At 33.0% G+C, this 20354-nt stretch overlaps 1 protein-coding gene across 5 annotated transcripts; it reads right to left on the bottom strand.

The window, feature by feature from the left end:
* Positions 1-1855: 1855 nt before the first annotated feature.
* LOC126759934 (brain tumor protein) lies at positions 1856-20307 on the bottom strand. 5 transcript variants are annotated; one of them, XM_050475164.1, is made up of 9 exons: positions 20087-20307; positions 12814-15640; positions 12550-12739; positions 11786-12241; positions 10282-11722; positions 8997-9540; positions 8757-8920; positions 8449-8681; positions 1856-8230 (listed from the first exon to the last, which is right to left on the bottom strand). In XM_050475164.1, the coding sequence occupies exons 2-9, from the start codon at positions 13383-13385 to the stop codon at positions 8126-8128; spliced, it is 3705 nt and encodes a 1234-aa protein (XP_050331121.1). In that variant the 5' UTR covers positions 13386-15640; positions 20087-20307; the 3' UTR covers positions 1856-8125. The 5 variants fall into 5 exon arrangements, with proteins under 5 accessions (XP_050331121.1, XP_050331123.1, XP_050331122.1 ...); XM_050475166.1 differs by having other exon boundaries at positions 8997-9525; XM_050475165.1 differs by having other exon boundaries at positions 8997-9537; positions 20087-20306.
* Between the last annotated feature and the right edge of the window lie 47 nt (positions 20308-20354).

The raw sequence follows: 20354 nt of genomic DNA, 5'->3' as shown, positions 1-20354 counted from the left end.
ATAACAAAAAAAAACATAATAATTTTAACATTAATCAAGGTGGGCACTTTATATTGAAAATTTCATTAAAAGCATTATAATAACATGGTAATATTTATAGTATTCGGATACACAAGAAATATGTGGACAAAAACTTGGACTGAGAACATTAAAGTGCAATTTCTTGTTATTTTCATATTTTTATTTCAATTCTGTAGTTTGTTTGCCAGCACATTCATCATAACTTTTCATCTGTGTATTGCAACATTTCAGAAATACCCTATAGAGTCACGCATAAGGAGGAGGATTGCTTACATGTTAACCGAAAGTCATTTCACTTTGTATTTGTATTAACTAATTGCATGTAAAAATACATATATGTATATATATTTATATGCTTTTGTGTAAATCGAAGCAAGAGTACTAAACTTAGCCATAAATAATTGCAAAACAAAACAAAAAATATTCAAAATTGTAAATGTAAATAGTCTCGCTTTTTGTTTGCTTCAATTTGTTTGTTTCGCTTCGCTTATTTATACCATACAACAGTTAGTTCCCGCTGCACCTACGCTTTAGCACACAAATCGTGAATCGTGTGATTTTGGCATGTATGTATGTATGTATGTATGTATGGATGTGAGAACGACGAAATTAGTTATGATTGACTCACATTTGTTTTAATTGACTAATTAATAATACGAAATAGTTAATAATAATAGTGCACGTTGAAAGCAAAAAAAAATATTTATATATATGTATAAATATATGTATGTATGTGTATACACAAGAACTAAAAAAATATTTTAAACCTGCCCTTTACCTACTGTTTATCGAAACGTTTTTTTTTTGCTACGCTGAATTTCAAACTTTTTTTTATTTTTTTACATTTTTATAGTTTTTCATTAACCTTTTTGTTTTTGGTTGCCATATTTGCACTAAAGACTAAGCAAAACGTGTAAACTAATGCATTTAATACAATTAAGAGTTATAATATATGTTCGTGTGTATGTATAAGTATGTACATATATTGGGGTTACCAAAAATAGTGATATATATGTACTTCTTTTGTGTATATATGTATGTATGTATATAAATATACATAATTATAAAAACATGTTTTTATGTAAAAAATTTAGGTATATGTGTGTTTGTTTGTATATAACTATGCATTAAATAAGAATATTTAAATTTGTCAATTTTGTTTTGTGTTGTATTTCATAAACAATTTTTTATTTGAGGAGTAAAAGTAAAAACAATTCAAATATAATAATTATAAATATATTAATCGGAAAAACTTGGTGGAAAGCGTTAACAATTTTTTTTATGTAGGCTCTACTTGACTGTATTTAATATTTGTTTGTTTGTTGTAAAATTATATAAAATATATTTGCAGTAAGTTTAACACACAGATTCCCTATTTAACGCAAATTCAAATGTAGCGACGGTAATGAAGACAGTAACTAAATTTAAAAAAATTACAATGTTGAAAATAAATATATAAAAAATATATAAAATAAAAAAATAAAAACAAAATATTAAATATAAAAAATAAACTTTTTTTAAATAAAAAAAATATAAAAAAAAAATTAAAATTTTACAAAAAATTTAAAATTAAAAATAACAGTTAAAATCAAACAAAATTGAAGTTAAAGACATTAAAAAACTTAAAATAAATAAATGAAAAATAAATTAACTTTAAAAACAATTTAAAAATAAATAAAACAATTATATGAGATTTTATAAAATTTAAAATATAAAAACTAAAAATGTATAATAAAATTTATGCAATAAGTATTTTTAAATATTTCTGTTCAAAAATACATTTGAAGTAAAAAATACAACAATGAAAAAAAAATTAAAAAGAATTACTCAGAACTGTCATTATCACATTTAACTTTATTTGTAAATAAAAAAAACATCTTCATTTTTAACAAGATTAAAATAACTTAAATATAAAAATATTTAGACATACAAACACCCTGTCATTGCGCTATTGACATATTATTTGCGTTAAACAAGAATTATCATGTTTGCACATACTGACCGCTTCTAAATAATAAACGCTGTTGGCACTTTGCAACAGTAAAATTTTAATAAATGCTATACTTTTTCGCGAAATTTAAGTTTAACGAAAACATTATAAAACATATAAATTAAATATTTTAATATAAAAAAATTATATTTGCAAATTCTTGGTTATGTTCGTAAATTTCAAAATTTATTTTTGGTTTTTATATGGTTTTCCTAATTAATATTTACGAGGAAAAATTAATATTTTAATACACATAGCTCTCATAACAACAATAAAAATCAAATTTCTGGTATAAAAACAGACAAGACGAAGATGTTTATTTTTAGAAGCGGCTCTTCAGCTGGCAAACCCGTACGTATAAAAATAATTGAAGGTGGAAATGTTTGTGTGTGTAGGCATGAGTAATGTATGTATATATGTAAATATGTATAAATTCTAAACACTTAATTGCGAAAAAGGAATATAATAAAGAGGTCGCTAAGTTCTACAAATGTGCAATTGTCGATTTCTCTTTCATTCATAAACAGCATTGCAGCATGTTTGCTTCAAAACCACAAACATAGTAAAATATTTAAACTTACACTAAATGTATTTTTTTTTATTTATTGTATGTATATTTTTTATTTTAAATTTAATAAAAAGGTAAAAGCACAGCAAAGTGACGTTTTATCGATTATAAATTTTTCGAGCACGAATTCAACATTTTAACAATTTTTAATTAATATTTTTTTTTCGTTTTTTCTTTGTTTTTTATTTCTTTTTAATAATATTTTGCTTTTGATAAACTATTTATATATATGTATGTTAAGATTTTGTATAACTTAAATATTTGTTTTAATAAAACTTTCATTGGAACGAAGAAAAACCTTCCTACAAAAACTAAAATAGCGTCAAGTACGAAAGTCTCACTAACACAACAAGGACATCATTAAAAGCGCATTACGTTGATTCACTTAATATTTAATAAAAACTAAAACTAATATATAGTAGAGTGTTAAAAATACATATATGTATGTTTTATAAATAAAGACTATAAATTTTCACCGTATATGATATTGAACAAAAAAGAAACAATCCTTTTTTTTTAATTTTAATAAAAAAAATATTCAAAAATTTCAAGATTTTAAACTAAAGTAACATCTAAGCAAAAAACTCAAAACAAACAAAAAATAAATAAATAAAAATCGAATACAATTAAAATAAAAAGTATATATAATTACAACATATCATTAAAACACTTTAAATTAATATTAAAGCAATAAAATTTGTAATTTAGTTTGTTTGTGTTGAGTGGAAGTGAAAAATAATATCAATACGTTTTGGCATACAGCGCGAAAATGCAATTTGCTGCTGTTACTTGTTTGCTTGCTCTACCGCTACCTCTCGCTCTCGCCTCTTCCCTCTCATCATGTTCACCTCTACATTTTTTCTAATTATTTAACAAAAAGTACACATCTAAGCCTTAAATAGAAATATAAACTTATTTTTTTTAGAAAAAAAAAATAGAGAAAACAATGTTTATAGTAATTTTGTAGGATAAAAAAAAGTTTTGTTTGACAAAACCCAGTACAAAGAAAAAACACAGCAGCAGATACATTTATAAGGGTTACAATTTGAATAAAAGTATACGTATTCTAACTAAAATCTAAGCAAATGTAAATTGCCTATGTATAACTTTAAAATTAAGCCACTCATTGATTGTGAGGGAACTAATTTTTGCATTTTTCTTTCAGGTATTATTTTCTTTAGATAAACATATAAAATGGTATAGCCACGCAATATTAATAATACGAATAGTTTAGTTTTTGGCGCACAAGTGGCAAGTGTTTGAGTATGTGTGAAATGAAGAATTCTCAAATTTCAATAAAATTCGAAACAAAAACAATATTGTCACAATAAAATTCAGTTTGTAATATTAAAATAATGCAGAGATGTTACACTTTTTGTAATTTTGTGCACGTATTAATTTAAAACAACGTAATTTATACTTTTTGTATAAATAAAATCTAAACACATTTGCTCCAGACATTTTTATATATAATATATATAAAGTATTTCACAATTTCACAAAGCTTTGCTTAATTTCTCTCTCAAGTTTGCTATTTCTCGCTAAGTGTGCGTGTAAATACGCACAAAAGTTTTGAATAAAATATATATGTTTTTTTCTTATTTTTTGTTTTGTTGTTTTTGCTTACATTTGCTGAAATTCGCCGTTGTGAATTTCAACTATGCATGTATGTATATACGAACTACACTAACAATTATTGTAAATATTTTTTTAAGTCATCATACTAAGGCTATTTATAATTATAATAAAAATATCTAAAATAATAATAATAAAAATGACTTGAAAATATGCGATTATTGGTTGTGTTTGTTATGGTTGTTGTTGTTGATTTTGTATTTCTTTTTTTTGCTTTTTAAAATATATGTATATGTATATATTTGTTGTTTTATATGTTTTTTATATAGCAATTGCCTTCCCACGACCGTAAATTCGCAGCTTACTAAGCTAAAAATACATATTTTTTATTTCTTTCTTAACTTCGCTTCATTTCACTTCAATAAAAGTCTTATAAGTATGTATACATTTTACATGTTGTAAAAATTAAAATAAAACAAAAAATATTCAAATTGAAAATTAGTTTTACAAATAATATTGATTAAAAATTGCAATAAAAATTCTTAGGTAGCTTTTTTGTTTTTTTTTTACATTATTTGTAGTTTTTTTTTACATATAATATGTATTGAATTTGTAAATATACATATATGTAATATTAATTTTAAAAGTTTCTGTTTCTTCGTTAATATGAAATAATGAAATAAAGTAAAAATAACGTTAAAAATATTGATAATACAAAAAATGACAAGAAAATATTTGAAACACGCAAGTTGCTGGTATGTTTGTTTTTTTAGTTGTTTTTCTCTTTCATTTAACATTTATGTATGTAATAAAAATAACTGCGCAAAAGCATAAACAGGAAAAATAGATAAAATTAAACAAAATAAAGTAATCATTTGGGCGGTCATAACAGTACCACTTGTTTACAAAATATTCATATTTTTATGGAATTCGCCGCCAATGTTGTAAAAGTAAAAGTATTTACACATTTGCATTTGTTTGTGTTAGTAGTTAAATTTGTTGTTCGCAATATATGTATGTATATGCGTGTATGTAAATAGAAGATTTAATATTGAATTTCAAGAAAAAAGCTTTCGTTTTATAACATATAGAAAGTCGGATTTAAATAAACGTTTATATATATGTATGTATGTAAGCAACGCACAAAAAAATATGTAAAATATTTTCATTTGCTTCAAAAATGTAATATAGTAATAATGTAATATTTAGTATTTAAAATTGTAATTTAATAATATTTAGTAATAATAATGTCTTGGAAAACCAGCCTTCTTAATGTTGTTGTTGAATTCGTTTTCTCAATTTCTTATTTTGTAATTGTAAAAAATAATATATGTTTGTAATGTATGTATGAAGTTTTGTATTGCTTTTCCTTTACAAACCGTTTGAAGAACAAAAAAAAAAAAGTTAAAATAAAAAACAAATGCAGTTCGAGCGCCACACACACTTTTTCAAACAATGAAAATATGCTAACGCTTCATTTCGACGTCTTCATTAGTTGGCAATGCATTCGTTGATGTATTTGGTCTCACCAATTTTCAATTAAAAAATTTGTTAAAAGTATATTTAATTAATATTTTGTTGCTTTTAAATGGGTTGTTGCTTCAAAATTGTATATAAAAATAATAGCAGCAAAACATAATAGTACAACTTATATACAATTTCTTTTTCACAACTGCATACATACATACTTGTATGAATGAATGTAATTAATTCGTTTCGTTATAAAAAAAAAAAATAAAATAAAATGTTTCTCTAATTTAAAATTATAAATGACTACGAAGCACCGTTTGCTGGCACTACATTTCGAATTGTCACTTGTCATCACTAAACTTGTCACAACATCAATAACAACCGATTCAAAAAGGAGGGTGAAAACAAGACAAATTGCCAGTATTTGTATTTAAATGCTCATTTCGATTTAATTAAATTAATTGCTGCAAATGCGATTGTATATTGTCGCAATCGCGCTTTACCAGCTGTTGCAATAACAAAAACTATGTAATTAAGCAAGCACACCGACTCGCAGGCAATACATCTAGCACAAATAGCACAACAGGAGTAAATGGGTGATGCATACACCTTAAATATGAAAGTAAAAAAGTGGCGCAATCAGCTGATCGATTAATTTAACATCTTTTTCGCATAAATGAGAACAAGCCAATGTCATGAGCGCCGCATAACAATTTATAATAATTGCGCGTCAATTTTACTGCGCTTTTAAGTTGTATCACAGAATTGTTGTTGGCAATACTTTTTTTGAAGAAATTTTAATTTTTGTCCCAATTATTTGTGGTTATAATTTCGCTTTACGTTACGTTTCGCGTGTATTCAAATTTCTGAAGTATTTACGCAAATGTGTGCTGCATTAAATCGAAAATATTAAGTTAAAACAATATTTGGCAGGTTGTGGTGTTAAGTTTCCGCGCAGTCAGCTTTTTTAACATAAATTTTTGTCTGAATGTATGCGTGAAATTATCACCCGATATACTATGTGCTCAACACTGTATTGCCTTTTATCAAACGTATTAAATGAATTACATATTTTTTTAGATAAATGCATGTGTACATTGGTATATATGTGTATATACATATATACAGCTACATTTATATGTAGGCGTGTATTGCAACAGCGTAGAATTTGGCCATTAAAAACATATTTTTTTTTTAAGTTTTAAATATTATGGTAATCTGTAAATAAAAGCTTACTCGAAAAAAATTATGATTACTTTTTGTTAAAAGCTTTTGTAAATTTGTTTCTTCAATATAGTGAACTGGTATAAATTTGAAAAGCAATCAAACTTGGAAAAGAGATCAAAAACAATATGTGTATATATATGTTTGCGTGTGTAGGTTAAAGCTTGCTTTTGCTAAAATTTGAACAAGCTGGATGTATATTTTTTTTACTGATTTTTGGCGATTTTGTAATTTTTTTAATTTGATTTTTCTTCGTTTGAGATTTCAAATTGTCTAGTCGCAGTGTTGTGTTTTGGTGTTATTAGTATTTTCTGTAAGTGTATGTTTGTATACTACATTTTTTTTGTTTGTTTATAATTGCTATAGTTACTTTTTATCCATTTGCATTTACCCACGAAATCGTGAAAACCTACCTCCATTTAAAATAGCTATATCATTTAGTTAATCGAATAATTCGTTTTCACTGGTACATTTAAAGTATGTAAGGTTATGTTACTGCATAATTTTTGTTTTTGGCCCCACTAAAAGCAATTTACCTGCTAAAATGGTCACTGCTGTCGAGTCCGTTGCATTCCGGCTTTGGTAGCTGGGAATTAGTGCTGCGCATGCGGTGGCTGTGGCAAAGCACGCTCGCCAGCAACGCCAACACAACCACCACTGAAAGCATGCGGACCATTATTGTTGGCCGCTGCACCGGCCACACCACAAGCACCAGCGCCGTTCATCATCAACCAGAGATTTGATTTATTTTCCATTGAACGTGGCGCTGTCGTCAAGTTATGCATTTGACTGCTGTGGTTGTTGTTGTGTACGATGCCAGCTGTGATGTTGCTGTTGTTAGAGTTGTTACTATTTAGAGTCTGTTGTTGTGGTTGTTGCTGCTGCTGGTGCTGATAATGCGGCGCTGTATGATGGTGCTGATTATGTGGTTGTGGGTGATTGTATGGCTGTTGCTGATGATAAGCGTGGTGAAGATTGCTAGCATTATGACTGTTGTTGTTGCTGCTGCTATTGATGCCGCCATTGTTTGATGTGTATCTACTGCTACTTGCGGCATTATTAACGCTATTGTTGGCCACAATGTTACAATTGCCGTTTTCATAAGGGTTAACGTTGTTGCCACTGCCACCGCCGGCCATACCAGCACCAATGCCACTGGACACATTCATTGGTAAGATATTTTTGTTGCAGCCGACATTAATGCTGCTATCGTTGTTGTTGTTGTTATTGTTGCTGACGCTGATATTGCTACTGCTAGTTATGGTTTTGATTTGCGATCAGTGAACGTAGAGCGTATTAAGTACCAACACATGGTGATTGTTCTTGGCCAAAGTGACCACATAACCTTCGGATGTTATCTTTAGACCACAGCAACGTGAAACCTTTTGGATAGTGGAAAAATTGCATATGTATATTGATTATTTTAGACGATAAAAAAAATTAAAGATAAAACAATATAGCAACAATATTGTAAATTACAGCATAACATAACCTAAAAAAATTTCGTACAAGTTTTCTTTACATAGATAAATAAATTGACGCTAAAAAATATGTTACAAAATACAAAAGTTATAACTTTAAATACTGTTACCCAACTCACCTTAACGTGAGGACATTCAAATTCAGATTGCAGAACTCCATCGCGCGAATAGCAGGCCACATGGAAACGATTGCCATGTGAGTCGCCAATTAAAATATCGCCTGCGTTCGAGATATCAATGCCATTAGGGAAGCATGTGACCTTCTCATTACCGATGCGATACTGGAAAGTACCATCCTCTTGGAAGACAGCAACACAATGACCCTTGAAATCGCAGACATAAAAGTCATTGTCTAAAAACAAAAAAAAAAAAGAAAATTAACAATTAATTTTTGCAAAACATTTACATAAGACAATTAGCGCATTACCTCGTATGGCAATATCGGACGGTTCGCGCATATAATCGCTGCAATCGAACCAACGCACGAGCTCACCATCCTCGGATATAACGAAAACTGTTGGCGATACGCTATCTACAGCCACAATATGACCCTTGGAGGTAACAGCCAGACCAGCGACGATATCAATGTATCTAAAAAGAAAGTACATAAAACAGAAGTTTAGGATTGAAAAAGTTTTAATTAACAGTTAAGTGCGTCACTACTCACCTGATGGCGATCTTGCGCATGAAATGTCCACACTTTGAGAATATCTGCATGCGTGAGCGTTCATTGCCACGATCACATACGACGAATTTGCCATTGGTGTGCATAACGGCGACTTTACGGGGATACCATAGTTGACCCTCCTCCTTGCCGGGTACGCCAAATTGGAATTTAAGTGTACCGGTTTTGTCGAAAACCTCAATGCGATGATTATTCGTATCGGCGACAATGATCTCTTCGTCTACACCCAAGCAAAAACCATGTGGTGAATTGAATTGACCCTTAGAGGTGCCAAGCGAACCGAATTTACAACGTATCTGCATGGGTGTTGCCTTGTTGCGACCGGTGACAATGTTGGTTGTGCCCGGTGCGGCGCCGGCATGGAAATTCGTAATGGACATATCGTCGACGGGTCCAGCGCCGAGCGGCCCGAGTGTTGATAGGCTGGGCGATGTGGCTGCGGGTAGGCAGAAATCTGGTAATATACAATCAATTCCGGGTGAAGCTCCGCTCGATAAAAGCTGATTCATGTCTGTGTGAAAATCTACTTGTATTATGCCAACAATAACAACGACAACAGAAAACGAAATGACGTTGTAATTACGACGTGGTGTGGTGGGTTGGCAAACACATTGGCATTTTTTATTTTATTTTTTTTTGTATTTTTTTTTTAATTCATAATTATGTTGATTTAATTTTTTTGTTGTGAATTGTGTGGATGGTGTAGTGGTAAATTGGATGGAGCGGAACCAAGCGGAGCGATGCGCAAGGACGTTTGACAAATTTCAAGGAGATTTTGTGGTAATAATAGTAGTAATAGTGATACAGTGGTTGTTGTGGTGGTGGTGGTGTGTGGAAGCCATTCGAAAATAAAAATCATATGCAAGAATAAAGAGAGGATAAAAGGTAAATAAAAATCAAGAAAATATACGGAAATTAAATTACAAAATAAAAAGGTAAATAACTTATGCTAAAGAAACGGTAATACTACATTATAAATAAAAAAAAAAAAATTGAACTCTGACCTTAGAAAAATAGTATACAGATTTCAACTATACCAAAATAATACACATAAAAATACTAATTCAGCATCATAAGTAAAACAAATTACACTTTGCTACAAATTAACTTAATCCACCGAAATCGAAAAACAAAAGTGCTATAAAACTATGAGTGGCAGGTGGTGCAGGTCGTGGTGGAGGTGACTAACGGTATCAATTAAAATGAGCGTAACCAATTTCACACACTACAATTGCAAGAGCAGCGTTTTCTTTTCTACTCTACTTACCATTGTTATTGAGTCCCATTTTGGCCAGCGCCTGAAGATTGTTGAAAGCGCGTTGATCACCCGACAGTATGTCCGCCAATGAGATCTGTTGATTCTGTGCCGACGATGCTGGCACTACCGCCTGGTGATGACCACCAGCGCCGGCGCCGGGGCCCACCAAGGCGTCGTTGAGCGTGACATCCGGTGTGGCCTCCGTGAGGCTGGCAAGACGTGACAAATTGTACTCGAGAATACTGTTGTAAGCGCTTGGTGGCGGTGCACCACCACCAACGCCGCCCGGATTATTCGGTCCGTTCAGTCCTCCATTGAGTGCGCCATTAAGGCCGCCATTCATACCACTGCCGCCGCCGGCGCCGCCACCAGCAGCACCACCACCCAGACCATTTAAGCCTTGGCTGAGCGAAGCGTTTATACCATTGCCTAATGGATTGTTGTTCAAGCCAACACCCAAATTATTACCAGCGCCGCTTAATGGATTGCCGCCAAGCGGATTGTGTCCGTGGGCGTGACCATGACCTTGATTGTGACCATGCATTGGACCATGACTGCCTGTAAGCGCATTCAAGCCGTTGGCAAGGCCTGTACCTGGCAAGCCACCACCGCCACCGCCAACACAACCAACGCCATCAAAACCGCCGCGTACACTGTTTACACCATGTACTGGTGGTTGTGTTGCCGGTGCCTGTGATTGTTGTTGCTGCTGCTGTTGTTGTTGTTGATGGGAAATCTGGTGATGCAATGTCGGTGGCTGATGTGGTGGCGAGTCCGGTGTCAATACATTCGGCATGAGGAATCCATTGCCCAGTACCGAGAAGTCACCATCGAATGAGCTTTGCATGGAAGTCGGCAAAGATATTGGGCTGCTGGCGGTAACGGAGCTGCCACCGGCTAGCTGACCTTGTGAGCCGCAAGTGTTCATACCGCCGCTGCGACTGCTCATCATGTTGGGTGGCATGCCCGGTAGCGTGGGTGGTGGTGTGCTCTCCTTCGGTGAGGGTGGAGTTGACTCAGTGCGGAATTTACCAAAGGTCTCTTGGGCGACCTGTTCGAATTTTTCCGCCTTGGTGTCGAAGGTCAGTGAATAGTTAATGTCACACTTTGGTGTACTGTTGATCAGGTTTATAAATTGCGAGCTGATCAATTTCTTCATGGACAAAAATTCGGCGGCATTGGCTTGATCCAGCACACGCATGGTGAATTTGCAAGTACTATCGATTTTGCCCATCGTATTTTCGATGTTCTGCAGCAAGTCCATAACTTTGAGTTCACGTTCCGAGTGTAATTTTCCCAACTCGTTTAGTGATTGGTCGCGGCATTTCTCCAAGATCTTCTTGTAGTTCTGGTAGGTCTCCTCAATGCGGGCGCGTGCCGAATCATGTTGGGTTTGAAGTTCAGTGAGCGCGCTGGAAAGATTCGAAGCGGCGGCATCACAATATTGCACCTGGAATCAAGTAGAAATTGAAAGATATAACAAATGCCCAAAAGGAAATTTAAAATTAGTTACCTTTGATTTGGCTTCCTTCATCAAATTCTCCACATCAACACGCACTGACTTCTCGGCCATGGCGATGACATCGTAGTGATGCTCACTGCCTTTGTGATCGGCGATTAAGCAATCGTTGCAAACTGGTATTTGGCAATTGAAGCAATAGTATTTGAGATTTTCAGCGCTATGCACATTGCAGAAAAGCGGCTTGTGTATGGTCAATGGCTTGTCGGCGGTGGACTTCTGCAAGTCTTCGAGCTTAACCACTTCGTGATTCTCAAAGCAACGCATATACTTGTGGGCGTTGTCGCAACCGCTGCACAAGAAATTAGCACAATCGCTGCAGCGTGAAATGGCCTTCTCCTTGCTCTTGCACGAAGTGCACGACAATTGCTCCGACTCGATGGTGGAGAGATCGAGTATGTTGGTCAAAATGTAATCGCAAGTCAACGATTCAATGCCTTTGGCGCCAATCTGCACAGAAAGGAGATAAGTTTGGTTAGAAATTTGGTTAAGTTGAAGAATTTATTATTTAAGCAGGATAACGGCTTTTTAACACGTTTTCTACTGCCAGCTTGAGCCACTTTGCGTTTACTCTATATTTTTAGGTGGGAAAATGATGCTTGGAAAAATTAATATAATATATTTTCAGGCGCATTTTTCTACCCATAAATATATATAAAGATTTTTGAGCTAATAAACATTTTTTCAACTTCCTCAATTTAGCATGAAAAATGGAGAATATTTCTTATTATATAGAGGCCATGCATTAATTTGCTTACCATAGTCACTTGTTTGCACGTGGGACACTCGATAACAGACTTCAATGGCGGCATTAGCTCACCGGCGGTTGAAGTAGTGGACGATGCCGATGATGAATTGCCGTTCGACTCCTCAGTAAGCAGTTTCATCAGACAAGATTCACAAAATACATGGAGGCATGAGAGCACGCGTGGTGTCACTAAACGCGAGCTGCAAGTAAAATGGTGTTCAATTAATAAATGTTAATAGAAATCAAATATATATACTAAACTATATACGCTTACCTGCAAATCTTGCAATTCTTATCCATGCCATCGGCGCCGATCGAGCTGCACGAGTCCTCCAATGAACCGGATTCCAAGTCATTGCCCTTATTCTCGAACACCTCGCTAAACATGTTGCCCGCCAAGGAGGAAGAACGCGATGAGACGCTCTTATGCTCGCTGGCAACGCTGCCGTTGCAGTTGAAATCACGTGACATTGTTGTATTGCCATTACCCAAAGAGTCCGAGTCCATATCGAGCGTTAGCGAGCTGACGAGCTTTTCCACAATCGAATCAACAGCCGCACCAGTCGTCGTAGCAGTGGTATTGATATTCAGAGTACCTACAGCGCTATTGCTGCCTGTTAGGAGAGCGCCAGGCGCTAAAAGTTGTTTCTCGGCGCAAGCGCTGAGGCTGAAATCCGAGTCCAACGTCGACAAATTACCAACGAGCGCGTTGGCAGCAGCAGCAGCAGAAGAGCCGGAAGTAGTGGTTACGTTCGAAGCGATATCAGCAGAGGTATTGGTGGTAGCGGGATCAAAGGTGGAAATGGCGGTGATCGTTGCGATTGGTTGTTCCTCGAGTGATGCCATAAGTGGCGTTTGGTTTGATAATTGGAGTTCAAAAGAAATACGACGAAAATTCCAGAAAATACGCGAAAAGTTGTGGCAAAATCTACTTGCAGTTAAATGCGTGCAAGCGAAGCAGTTCGGTAGTGCTAATTGTAAAGCTTGAGAATCTCAGTAAAATTTGTTTTGGTTGTTATTATTGAGTTTACAAATACTTCAAAATCTGGTGGCAAAAACGGAAGATGATGGAGTTTCGGTGATTTGTATTAGGCAAAATGCGGCAAATGCCGTTACTTTGAGATATATATATATGTATATATATGTATTGAGGTGTATATCTAGATTTTTTTCCTTTAAACTTTTTTGTAGAGTTCAATTTCGTTTTTGGTTCGCCTCCTTCAGTTTTTTTCTTCTTTAAGCTGATTTGATTTGTGTTGTTCAGAGTTTTTTGATATCCTTGTTGTTTTTGTTGATTTTGGATTTTGTGAGTGTGACTTTTTTCCGAATGCTGTTGTTGTGTTTTTAAGTGCTTGGCTTTGGCTTATATTTATTTAAATTTAAAAAATAATACAAATATGGCGTTCGTATCTTTCCAAGTTATGAGAATATATATATATCTATATATATTGTATACATATATGTAAATGACCAGGTCGACACGATTTTATAAATTAGAACGATGAATATATAAGTAGTAGTAGTTGTTGTTGTTGTAGTAAAAGCGATAAAAAGTATAACGCGCGGGAAAGTTCGTGGTTTTTGTGGGAACAAAGTTTGCTTCTAAGCAGCTTCAATAAAGAGAATATGCAAAAATAACGCTGGAAAAATATTTATCGTATATATCGTCAATTAGTAAAATGGCTTGTTTTGCGAGTAAAGTCTTAATAGAATAGAAGATTGATGTACGCCTGCTGATACTTTGTATATTATGTCCGTTTAGCAACTATAATAACGCAGAGTAGTAGATGAAATTCCACGGGATTTTGCTGGTTGGTTGTTGGTTGGTCGGCCGTTACGTCTCAGCTCAGCGTTTGGCAATGTTCTTTTGATAAATTTGTTTTTTTTTTTTGTTGTTTTTTGGTTTTAATATTTAATAATTTATGTATGTAGTTGTATTCGCTTTAAAATGGCGCCTTTTTCAGACTTCTTTGCAGCCACTGGTGGCACTAAATATTTCTGCGCGAAAATCCAAAAGCGGATTTAAGCACAAATTGAAGCCTCTAATGGGTGTCGTTGAGATTTGAGATTTTTTTTGTATTCAGCACGCAGAGTATATTCGGCTAGTTTCGTCTCGATCTTTTGCCTGCTCTGTGTTGCGTTTTTTTTTGCTTTTGTTTTAGTAATTGTAAGTTACCAACAAAAAGTTGGCGTTTTACAAAGTTCTTTCTTCAATTTTTGTTTTTACTTATAGTTTGAACTTATTTGTGTTTTTGTTATACATATATGTATATATGATTTAAAATAAAATATTGTAATATATATTATTAAGTGTATAATTAAAATATTTGTTATTTTTTGTTTAAAACTGGTTTAAATTTGCTTTTTTGTGTGCTCCTCCGTTGCACAATAAATTCCTTACTACTGCCTCCACGTCTTTTAAACGCTGTTCGACTCCGTCAATCTACGCAATTGCGCGTTAGCTTCCTGATTAATTTGTTCTACGATATTAATTATTGAATACTATTCAGATATATATGTATGTATGTGTATATAGAATTGTAGAATAATTATTATTGTTCACACATTTGTTTACGAACTGATGAAATTTTTGTTGTTTTTGTTTTGGTACTTGCAGTTGCATAAGTAGTTTTGCTACACGTTGTCGTTGCTTGCTCTTCTACCAAAATACGATCCACGAGTTTCGAGTCTTTAGCGAAAAAGTTTTCAGGTCCATGCATATAATCGATGAGCCGGTCAATATGAGTGTTTGTTGTTTGGCTGCAGAATGCCTAGCAGCTGATTTTGTCGTTGCTTGAGATACTCTGGACTCTTGGTAGGTGTTCAAGTGTACGCGAATTTCGCTTTAGCCGCGTTTTCCAACTACTTTAGACAAAATTTCTTCCACTGCGTAACCAAAGTTTCCCCTTCCTTGTATTGTATTCGTTAAGCGCTTCCAAAGAAAATCACACTCTATAAATTATTCGTCTTTCTTCCTTCACTTCCTACTACTTCACACTGCCTTATTAGCCTTTTGTATAATAAATACTCAGTTTATGTAGCCGCTTCTGCTGTTGATATAGCTGGGGTCTTTAGTGAACAGTCTATTGAACACCCAACGTCTGCAAAAATATTAGAAAAAATAAAAAACTATAGTTTTTAGCTTTCCTTTTTTTCCACTCGATAAATATCAATTGTGTTCAATTTGAATTCAGCCGTATGTTTTATGAAAATAATAATGGATTTTAGAAAATTTTACATTGACTACTGCGATTGTACGAAATAAACGAAAACAAGTGGAATTTTTTCGGGCCACTTGTAGAGCATTGAAATCAACTCGTCCACACACTTGTGGCAATGAAAATAATCGGAAATGATTTTGATAGGTTTCAACTGTCATTTTGACATAATTCACAATGCAAACTATGACCAAGTGGCGCATTTTCGGCGAAAGGAGTATTTGTGAAGATTTGTAACATAAAATTTGTTATTCAAACACAAGTGAAAAAATCAAGTTATTTATTAAATAAAGTCAAAAGTTTAACACACTTCATATAGTTTATTCACATTATAATAAATCTCGGCTGATAAAATTTCCATTAAATTTTACTAAAAATCATAGACATTTGCTTATCAATTATAAAATTAGCATTATTACAGCAACTAAAAACAAATTTTAAAATTACAACAAACCAAAAAACTGATCGCGCTTATTTTTCTCAAAACAGAATAAGAAACTTCAACATCTTTACAAGTGTAACGGCGCAGAATAGTCTAAATGAAATGGAACGCTTAGCCCGCACTCGAAACCTCAATTAAAAATTTGTACATATTAAACGCATGAAACTTAAGCATGTTTAATGTAAATTTAAAAATCTACACGCAACCAAAAACACGCAAATTATACATGGTATAGGGGAATGCATACATTCATACATACATGCATGTACATATTTATTTGCTTTACAAATATATGTACATATAATTCGCCACTTGCTCGCGATCGCTGACTATAATAATTTCAAATTGAAGACTGTTTATGTCTTTTATTGAAAACGCTACACGTTGGGTATGCACATAAATTAGCTCTTAAGAATACAGAAGTACAGAGTTGAAACCTAAAGGAATGCACGAATTCGAAGAAATATGTGAAAATAATATAAAATAATCTTTCCAGAAAGCATTATATTCTTGTTTAGCTTGGAAGTAAGTATACATACATACATATGCAAAACATACATACATACGTACATATGAAACTGAACACTTTGTGGTCGATCAAGAAAAATTTTTATGTATACATACATATACTTGTATATTCATACATACATATATTCAAATTACAAAGACGCGAAATAAGAGAAGATCAGAATACGGGAGTTCCCCGTTTTTCATCATTATTCAATAATAATTAAGGCTACATGTCTAAAATTACATATGTACATATATATCTCTGCCGAAAAATTACACTGAAGTCTATGATAAAAATTTATTACAAAAAACTATGCTTAATAAATGCACTCATCTGCCTTAATTATACATAAATTAAAAGTTATTTGGTGTGATATTGATGTTATATTTAAGTTGTATTAAAATAAATCCATCAACTTTTCATATCATCATCAAGATTCTACAATTGAGAGAACAATAAAAAAACGCACCTACATTTGCACTCATACATATCTACTTATAATAGATTTCATAAAACTATATGACTACAAGTAGTTAAAAATAGTCTATTAAAAACTGAATTATCTCATTTATCCGTTGACAAAAGTACGTATGTATGTATGGTATATTCATAGCAATAAAACAATTCAGCAGCTAAACTAAAACAGATGAGGTACAAAAGTAGAAATTAGGAGCAAAGGTTAAAATAATCAATGCACAACAAAGGAAGTGAATAAATAATACTATAGGGGAGAGAACAGGTTAATATTAAATTGAGGAAGCTTACAATTCACCCACAGAGTCTCAGCATAGCTAACTATAATAGATAACAAGTGCATCTAATCAGCGAATACAGATTATTTTGAAGTTCCCCCATTTTTTCATAGAAAGTAACTACGGAACTAATTATGACAAAAAAATAGCTAAAGCATCGGGCCCATAAAAAATATATACATATGTATGTATGTACATCTGTACGCGACACATGTACTATGGATAAAAGCAAACACGGGGTTGAGATGTGCACAAAAAAAGATAATAAACAATGAATGAAAATACGTATACGCAGCGTGTGCCAAGCATTGTGGACAACGCTTAGTTTAAATCTAGTTAGGTATCTATTATACCTATATGAATGAAGTGGTTGTGTGTGCTCAAATGCTTACGGCATAGTCTACAATTCAAGACAGCTGAATATGTGTATAACAATAGAATATAGAGCAGCAAAGGTAACGTAACCCCGAAGTCTCACTGCACAGCCAAAGATGACAGCTGAAACGGATTACACACATCATATATTGTATACGCTTTATATAATATTAGTTGTATGAACGTACATACACTGGTAAATAATGTAAGAGTTAAGCATCATATTTTATAAATAAAAATTTCAAGTTGTTCTAATTCCGTTATTGGATTGAAAAAATTCGAGGTAAGCGTGAAAGCAAAAACTGATATTAGTAACGGATGTGATGTGAAAAAACAAATCTAACTAATATACATACATAAGTACATTTACATTTCTACGCAAATGCATAAATACGTGAGAGTCAAGGCCCAATATTTATAAAGGGCAAAATGTACCTTAAGACCAATATACATACATATGTACATCCGTACATACATGCGCGCATGTGTTGCTTACATATTCGTGTGTATTTAATTTATTACTTTCGCGCATTGACTATCAGTTTTAACAAAGTTTCAATATAAAAAATTAAAAATATTTATTTAAGTACTAGAAAACACAAGTTGTCACTTTCTTCAGTTCCGTTAGGTAAACATACTTTGTCGATAGAATTTAATAAAGAAATTTGCACGTGCTAAATTCTGTATATTTGAATACTGGCGTTTTTAAAGTTTAGGCAGTTACATAACAAATATTGCAGGAAGTATGCAAATTTTGAGCATTTATAACAGCACATCTATCAAACAAATCATTAAACAGCAGTTTTACACTATGTATAATGTTGTAAAATCAATTATACTAATCAAATATACCCTTTGTACCCACTTGCTGTCGACAGACTACGAAAACATTTAACTTATTCCACCAAATCCTACTTTTTATTAATCAATCAATATTTGAATTTTCACTATTAGCATTTTGTCCGCGCGCCACACATACATATGTATACACATTACTTGCTAGAAAACCGTGCATATTAGGTAACTTTTGCAGCTGCTCAAAACACAATTATAGGCACGAAAATCTATTAATTTTAATACATACATTGCAAGAAATATAAGTATATTCCTTTATTTATGTGTATGTGGGTGATTGGTTTAAATAGCATTGACAATTAGGAAAAGAAAAACGTGTTCACTCGTTGCCCAGCACATACCGTCGGTCCTGTAACCTTCAATGTTTGGTATACAAGGTGCTGGCAACTCTGGGCACTGCAAACTTGATTGTGGTATTTGCATTTGTACTATTGAAATCTTTCAGCTCGATATTTTTGCTTTTTGGTACATATGTATGTATATGTATGTTTATTTGCATATATGATAGTACATCTGCATTCTGGCCTTTTACATTTGCTATTAAAAAAACGTTTGCAATAGTTTCTCCAAATTATTTCCAATTCTTAAAGGCACTGTTTCTGTGGTAAATTTTCATCACATTACTTTTAATTTAAAATTAAATCATTTCAAATTGATGTCTTATTGTAATTAACTTAATATTTTTGTTGTCAACATATCAGCATTTATTTACATATTCTAATCAAATCAGTTCAAATATTTCCATGCATGTAACTGAAACGATTCCGACGACCTCCTGTCTGTTAAAACAAAATCAAAATGTCGAATTATTCTGTAGACAATCAGTGCATGAAACTTTCTTACACACGTCGCTATCTCCTCAATATCGTAACGAGCGTTTTACACATCAGTTCGTGTTCCGGAAGGCCCTGTGGTCTGCTACCATATAGTAAGCAGGCCCACCACCACCCAACACGTACTACTACGGCACGCGTACAAATACATGCACAAAAACCAAAACCCTCGTGCCCCTGTGAAACAGCAATCAGAACATTTATACTCTGACAATGCCCATGTGTCCTTGAAAGTATTTCTCCTTTTTATGCCCATCAGAAATGTCCTTCAGCTTTAAAATTCAATTTAAACACTATTTTCTTATATTTTACCAAGCGGAAAGCAAATATTTCTATGTTTTACACTTTTTTCACGCTATTTCTAGATTTTTTCGCAACGACCCCCTTCGCAGCACAGCCGCAAAAAGAACTTTTCGTACCCATATACAGACTTTTCACACAAGTTTTTTCAAGTTGAAAATGCACAAATCTTATAAGTTTTTGTTAAACATCCAATCTCAGCAGATTGGACACATAATTTACTGCAAATTTATGCAAAATTTACTAAATTTTAACACTCACCTTTGCCATCACAAGATTTTTTCACTATTAATGGAATGGCGCAGGCTGCAAAGTAAAACTGTGTGCGGTGTGAAAAAATTTCACGAGCATTTTGCGCCGGTTCAGTAGGGGATATTGTTATTTGCACTTGGGCATTATTCACTGACAGCTGTCAGAACATGGGGCTGCCATTAAAATATGCACTACACAATTTTATTGTAAGCTGGGATTAATCTAGTAGCAAATTTTATAATCATCAAATAAACTGAGTTTTAAAAACTTAACTTCG

This window comes from Bactrocera neohumeralis, chromosome 5 (genome assembly GCF_024586455.1).
Source record: "Bactrocera neohumeralis isolate Rockhampton chromosome 5, APGP_CSIRO_Bneo_wtdbg2-racon-allhic-juicebox.fasta_v2, whole genome shotgun sequence".
Classification (NCBI taxonomy): Eukaryota; Metazoa; Arthropoda; class Insecta; order Diptera; family Tephritidae; genus Bactrocera; species Bactrocera neohumeralis.
This window is presented reverse-complemented; position numbering and strand designations above follow the sequence as displayed.